Here is a 7,676-nt window from a genome sequence, read left to right on the forward strand (position 1 = left end):
GTCTCTTGGAGGAGAGACGAAACGTTTCATTAGAGAAGTACCCGTCCAGAAGACCTATACAATTTTTTTCTTTTTCTTCCTGTGACCTAATCTTTGTCTTAAATTACTTTTACTTGTATAATTTAGCTTTAAAGCAGTACTTTTACACTTATTGAGTAAAAAGCTTGAGTAAATACTTGACTTCTACAGAAATATTTTTAAACCCTAGTATCAATGGTTTTTCAATGATGAATGTGACTACTTTGACACCTCTGGATAAATCTTAACAGAGGTACAAAATAACAACTAAATAGCAGGAATTTTGGTTATCTGTACTTTACTTGAGTAATTAAATTTTAGCCTACTTTTTACTTCTACTTCTTACATTTTCACACAATTATCTGTGCTTTCTACTCTTTAAATTTAAAAAAGGTAACAAGTAGAAAGTCGTTACTCCTATTTTGTTCTGGCTTGTTAAAAAAACTAGATTAATTGCCTCGTTGATAGAATGAATTTGATTGTGATTGGATGAGAAGTTTAAATATACACCATTCTGACACTGTGGTTCACACCTGTATGACACAAGTCATAATAAACTCCAGCAAAACATATCAAACATACTTGGCAGATGTAGCTAAAACAAAGTTTTCAACTTTAACATTTAAAAATAACATAGTCATTGTGGCCTTAGATAAATGTTTTTTGTGAGTAAGAAAGTAAGTAAAACTTTATTTATATCACATTTCAAGATATGGATCACAAACCGCTTCAACAAACACACACACAAAAAAAGCTCACCTCCCAATAAAAGTTATTTATTAAATTCTTACCACTCACTTTTACTTTTATTACCTCAGTACATTTTATATCAGAAATGTACTTTTGATACTAAGTACAGAAAATGTCAAAAACTTTTACTCGAGTAATATTCTTAAAGTAGACTTTAACTTTTACCAATTTTACAGTAAGATCCTTTTACTCAAGTATCACTTTGAGGTACTTCATACAACACTGGATCTTAACATCATTATCAGTTTTTCATTTCATAATTACAGCCACAGATTTTGATGATTGTGTGTGCTGCACAGAAACAGCAGCAGCAGCAAACTGTGGCACTTTTGGTGCAGCCTTGGGTTGTTTTCAGCCAAAAATATATATTTCTGCCAAAATGACTGCATAATGCAAAACTGACAGCCATTTAAATATTAGCATTTCGACCACTAAATATTGGCGAAGCTTGAGACATTAGTGTTACATGGTTTTAAATATATTTTAAATAGTTTGCTCAATTGTTTGTTTTAACTTACTAACTCACAAATGTTGATTATCATTGCAGAAGTATAGATTTTTGCAATTTGTTATAATGAAAATTATTTAAATAACCTCAGCTAAAAGATAAAACCTAAATTCCCCCAAAGAATTTGGCAATCAGAAGACATAGTTTTGAGTCGAGGTTTCAACGGGACTTTTGGAACATTTGCTCTGCTTTGGACAAAATGACATTTTTATCCAGAAACTCTCACATGTTAATAAGATCTGAGAGAAACCCAGCAGTTTCCGCTGTGACCATGGGTCAGTTTATATAACACTTGGGAAAGGAGATGAGGGTGAGGAGGTGTTGAATAGCTTTTGATCAAAATCAGTCGAAATTGTCGCTTTTCTTCCAACAGATGGTGAAAGGGTGTAAACATCTGCTTGTGCCCTTTTCATTAAAAAACAGTTTCGAGATTAAAAACATTCATTTTGGTTTGGAAGCTATTAAATCCTAATAAAGAGATGAATTCACAACTCGGCATGAACATTCAGAGCTAAAGTGTGCAGCCTCACACAGGCATGCTAATGAGGGACTCAGTCAGTACGAAGGTGACATAACCAGTGTGATACATGAGGAGGAGGGTGAGGTAATGACTCTTCATCCACTTCAGTCTATGCAGCACAGTCTTCGCTGTAGATTTGGACACAATGCTACAGAAAAAAATATTAAAAAGTTGCAATATTAGAATTTTTACCCATGTTTTTAAAAACTGGACACAAGTGGATGAATATGCAAAATTCATTAGTCGTAAATAGATTTAACACGATAATGGGAAAATACCAGTTATAATTTTTAAATGGTGTAAAGATRTTTTGATTTCTTCAAATATTTCCAAATTGGCTGCATCATCAAATTTCACAAATACTTGCAATTTGGAGGAACTTTGACTCTGATGCAGCCTTACAGCCATCATCATTCTATTGGTTCAGGAGAAAAATATTTTAGATTTTGGAAGATATGGGGTAGAAAAGACCCAAATTTCTGTAAAAAAGGGGGCAGGTTCTGAATCAAAACTTGTTTTTTACTAAAACAGTCAGGAATCCAGTGTGACAGGACATAAAGTGATGTGATTCGAATGGTCGGGGTGTGGATAAGAGTCGTCAGAATTAACAAAATACTTGTTATCTGTGAAAACAAGTTTGACGATTAGCACCCAAAGCCAGGCTGATTTTAAGGAGTTGGAACCACAAACTATTGTCTCTTTTCTAATCTTTACTCAACCTTCAGGTCGACTTGATTCAGAGTCTTTTCACTGCGTGATTCCAAGCAATTTCAGCTCAATTCTCAAGGTCTACTCAGCCAAGGCTCCAAGCACGCCGAGTCATGCTAAACATTTAATGTCAGCAGACTGATTTGGTCATGAGAGTGTCTCCTTCATAAGAATTAAAACTTTGCAACTGCAGCATTTGTTTTTATTTTCCTTTTTAGAAAACTAATAATATCCATTAAAATGGCAACATGTAAACCAACACTGCGGTTACCGTAACCCAACTGGCATAGGGAATGTGGTCTCAATTTGGCCGCAGCATTTTTGGAAACCATAGCTGTGGATGAAGAGTTTTGTGTTCTTTATTGGTCTTATTTGCCCATACATTGTGCTTGCCTTAAGGAAAATAACATTGCAGAAAAACAGGCGTCTATGACAATCTTGCCCATCCAAGTGGAACTCAAGCTATATTAAAAACTACCAAGATTTCTTAGACTCAAGCGGAGTCATTGTATGGCTTTAGAATATCAGGAGGCTATGATCAAAGTTTCAAGAAAAGAACATAAACTCAAGTGAGTACTGCCTAAAATTAATATAGAATCCAAACACAATGCAAAAAGAATTCCTAAATTGTGACAAACTATATATTCAGTGATTGTGAATTATTCAGTATCAAAACAGAGAGAAAACCGTTGAAAGCTGTGCTAAAGCTTAAAAAACTAACTCTGCCTGTGTATTTTTGTCCTCCATATGTTAAAGTAAATGAGTAACGCTGCCAACCACATCCTTTGTGTTAATTCTTTGTTTACATGTAAACTGCCATGGTTCTGACTTGAGTTACCTCAGGATGAGTTCTGTTAATGTAAACGTTACCGGTCTATGGYTGTTATTTTAAAATGGTCAAGGCTTATTTAACACACGGAAAATTACTGTTTGTTTTTGTTTCTTGTTTTTTTTTTTCTAGGGTGAAATGGTCTTACATCCATCTTCTGCGCCTTAATTTATCCTGAAATCTAGAATTAAACACCTTGCAAAGGTAACAAAAACCTACTAGCACCTTTTTAAGCTCAATAATTAACATCTTGTTTGTTTAATCAGCACCAAAGCCAAAGTGTTAACACAACAATCAGCCGTTTTCCATAGGGTTCTTTGGCTTGTTTATTCATAAGGTACAGATGTGTTAAACCGTAGTCGAAAACAAACCTATAGACTTATAACATATTACACTTACATTACACTTGCTGTTTTTTTACTAATGAAATTGAACTTACAAGAAAAAAAATCATCARTGCTACAAACATTTATTGGTTTGATTTTTGTGTAAAATATCGGAAATAATACCATCAGCGTCAGCGTATAAAATGTTATTATTTATGTTGATTTAGACTCAAAAGTAAAACTATATGACACAAAAAAAGGATAACTGTGATGAAATGTTAATTTCATTTTCCAAGTAACTTTTTTTAAGCGTTAGATTTCCATGCAGACAAATCATTTGGCAAATCTTGCCATAACATGTCTCATGTTACAAAAATATTTTTTTATTTATTACTTTCTCCCCCCCCTACAAGCTGTGTTGATTTTTGCTTTTRCTTCTTGGCCACCAATGGACCATCGAGGCATTATTCTAATGAAGGGAGCTGCTGCTCACAGCTGCAGAGCCACATGAGTTGGCCCGGCTACAAGGCTGATAATAATCACAGCCTTAATAATCTGTCTACAGGAAATGGACCTCTGCTCAGATTAAAGTGCCAGTAGTTGATACTTAAATACCATTTACACTAGCTTATATTAAACATCCGCCGTGCTCCCGTGCCATTGATGACGCAATAATGTGCAGCACTTAAGTGGGATATTTTCTCTGCAGGATGGGTATTTCCAGGAAAGATGTGCCATAATCACTCAAATACTCGGAAAACTCAAAAGCATCTTTCATGATCGTTTCTGTCAAACACCTATAAAGTCCGATGTGATATGTAAAGGGGCTTACTGAGGTGAGATGTTACTTTCAGGCTGTTCTGATTGAGACAGAAGATAGAAACCTTTTTATTGAATTATTCCCACCCAGCACCGCTATGTTTAGGACTAATGATCAGCTTTTACTCAGAAAAACCAAGCTAAAAGAACTCACAAAAGCGCACAGCTGACATGATATCACAGGATGTGGCACCAACTTGGATCTGATCCCTGCAGATGGCGGTGGTAATTTTTGAAACCATCAGTGGCAGCGGAGGCTTTCATCCGAGACAAAATGTACCGTAATCCTTAAGTGATTCTGCTTTCAAATTCACCATCCTGAAAGCGTACACATTAGCACTAACCTACAAATAAAAGTCCTATTTATTTGTTTTTTATTTATTTATTTGCTGCTTTTCAAGGGKTTTTTTTTCCAGCTCTGAGCCGTCATTATGAAAGACTTTCTGCTTCCCTCCCCCACGCTGCAAAATGGTATTACTCATCTTTTTTTTAGTCTTTTTAGACACCGGATTTCTCTGGGGGGAAAAAAGAGTTCGAATTCTACCATGTACATTTAAATCCCACACATTTCGGGTTGAGAGTCATGCCGAGTAGCCTCCATACATTACATGCCACATTATAGGACTCCAAATTTAACCTACCTGGTTGTTGAAGCTCCAAGGAACCTGTAAGGTCTCAGAATGCATGAGCTCTCAATCTGCGTCCTCTCCTCTACAACCAGTTCACAGTGAATGTGACACTGTCTGCAAGCTGAGCTCTGAGCAAACTCCTGCTGCCCTGCTTCACACCATGTCTGACAAAGGCTGATGCCCATCTGTTGTGTCAAACCACTGGAATTTGTGATTGAGCATCCAAAAAAAAGGGGCAGTTTCACCGCTCTCTGAATGTGAGATTACAGATTATATTACAGCCCTGTGGCATTTTATCAGAAATGAAGCATTGATTTAAATAGTGTCTCCTCTCCCTGTCGCCTGAATAAAAGCAGAGCCACAGATAAGCTCGTGCTGCATCAAATCAACTCTGTCATGCCAAACTGAGTGTGTGTGTGTGTTTTTTTTTTTTTTGCAGATACCACCGTGAGTCATCGCTTTTCATTCTGTGCAGTCTTTAGAAAAATACTTTTTTTATTGTCTCAGTAAAATATAAAGCATGTTTTGCATTTAGAGAGTAACAGACAAAGAAAAATTCAACTCACCGAACTTCTTCGCCCAACAAATGAAGCACATGGAGAGCTGACCTAAAAGAGAATCAACCTTAAACTCAAACATGAAAATTTTAATACATTTTTTTTTATTTTTCAAAGATCAATTCAGCTTATTTATATACACCATAAGAAAAATGTGTGACTTGGCTTGAGGTGCATTAGGACAATATGTCAACTGGTTCCATTAAACCTGATTGTTTAATGGTAAAAACCAGGTTATCTAGCTAATGAGTCATCTCAGGGCACCACACACTGAAGTAACAAATCCAAAAAGTCATCATAATAATATGTGGGATCTAATTCAGTCCTAAACCGATCCAGATTCAAACAATAAATTCAATCCTATCTGATTACAAAACAATCCGATTAAGCATTAAAAAGACTTTGTGTGCAGTTGAAGATTTTCTGCTCACAATTTGATGGAAAAGTGAGGACATAACCTGACCTTAGCTGTCTGGGAACGTTTCTAACAATAAAGCTCGAAAAGTAGCTTAACAGAACGTTTATCTCTTTCTTTTGTATTTCTGGACTTTGTAAGGAAAAAAAAACATATGTTCTGATGCAACCAGTGGATGATGACATCTAATTTAATCTGTCAGGATTAGTAAATCTGAATGAGGACATCTGAAGTGACACCTTTTAAATTAGACCAAATCAGACTTACCTGGAATTTCAAATTATTTTTATTCTTTTATTTTTGCAGTGTATTATTGTAGCAACTGATCAAGACCCACATTGGGATGAATAAATGCTGAGTCATGGCATCTCTACAACTGCTGTTCTAGTGGGATGTTCATCAGTTGAATAATATTGTTCACACACACACACACACACACACACACACACACACACACTAGGGGTGCACCAATGTATGTATCTTTAATGAAATGTTCAATACAGTGCTTCAGGTTCAGCACACACTTGTATTGAACAATACAAATTTTTTAAACTTTATTTTATCAGCTTGTCTTCTGAAGATGCTCTGTGTTGAAGGCTCAGTGGATCTGTGTTTGTCTGCTCCAGCTAGGCTGCATTGTCAAGATCCACTGAGAAATTTTCTGTTTCAGCAACATTTAATACTGCATTTGTACTTTTGAGGTTAAGAAGGGCATGGACATTTSTCCTTTTTGTATTGAAAAAATATCGAACCCTATTAGCTGTTAGCTGATTAGCACAACCATGCCCACCACTGCTAACAAACTACTGATCAAGACCAAATTTTAAACCACAGGAACTTCTAACTGCTTGGAAGCTGCGGTTCCCAACCTGATAGATGTGTGTACCCCGAGCCATTTTTTCATACCACTAGTACCCCCTCAGTTAAACATAATGATGATTCTCCAAAACTATAATGTACAACAGCTGATTATTAAATGAAAATTATTTATTTAACCCCCTAGAACGTTTAGTTCTCAGGCATTTTATTTTCAACTCAAACAAAAAGATAAATATGTTGCCTTGAAAGTGAATAAGTAATTAAATAAACCAGGTAGTGGCAGGTGCAGGAAGCAGCAGCGTCCAAAATACATCAAATACCTAAAATGAGCAAATTCCACGAGATTTCACATTTTATGCAGGATTGCATTTTGTGTCAATTTCGTGATTCCGTTTCTATCTTCCACATTGTGGAAATCATAGGGCCCTACATAAGTCAGTCCTATTTTTATACATTTTTTTACACATCTGGGAAATTTTTCCACATACCCCATGTAATATGCTTGTGTACCCCTGGTTGGGAATCACTGTTGTAGTTTTAACTCTTTGCATATGTGCTATAAACATGACATTGCTTTGAAGCTAATGTTTAGACCAGAGAGAGAGAGAGAGAGAGAGAGAGAGAGAGAGAGCCAGCCAGAGAGAGAGAGAGAGAGAGAGAGAGAGAGAGCCTGCCTGCCAGCCAGCCAGAGAGAGAGCCAGCCAGAGAGAGAGAGAGAGAGAGAGAGAGAGAGAGAGAGAGAGAGAGAGAGAGAGAGAGAGAGAGAGAGAGAGAGAGA

The 7,676-nt window shown here is 36.2% G+C and overlaps 1 protein-coding gene across 1 annotated transcript in view; it reads right to left on the bottom strand.

Moving 5' to 3' along the window:
• Positions 1-5,715, bottom strand: part of slc4a10b (solute carrier family 4 member 10b) — a gene marked incomplete at its 5' end in the record, with an annotated part of 33,124 nt that extends 27,409 nt beyond the window's left edge. Inside the window, 1 exon segment of the mRNA XM_014001505.1 lies at positions 5,674-5,715. Within this exon segment, the coding sequence (XP_013856959.1) occupies positions 5,674-5,715 (42 nt within the window).
• Positions 5,716-7,676: the final 1,961 nt, after the last annotated feature.

This window comes from Austrofundulus limnaeus, unplaced genomic scaffold, assembly GCF_001266775.1.
Source record: "Austrofundulus limnaeus strain Quisiro unplaced genomic scaffold, Austrofundulus_limnaeus-1.0 Scaffold9, whole genome shotgun sequence".
NCBI classification, from domain to species: domain Eukaryota; kingdom Metazoa; phylum Chordata; class Actinopteri; order Cyprinodontiformes; family Rivulidae; genus Austrofundulus; species Austrofundulus limnaeus.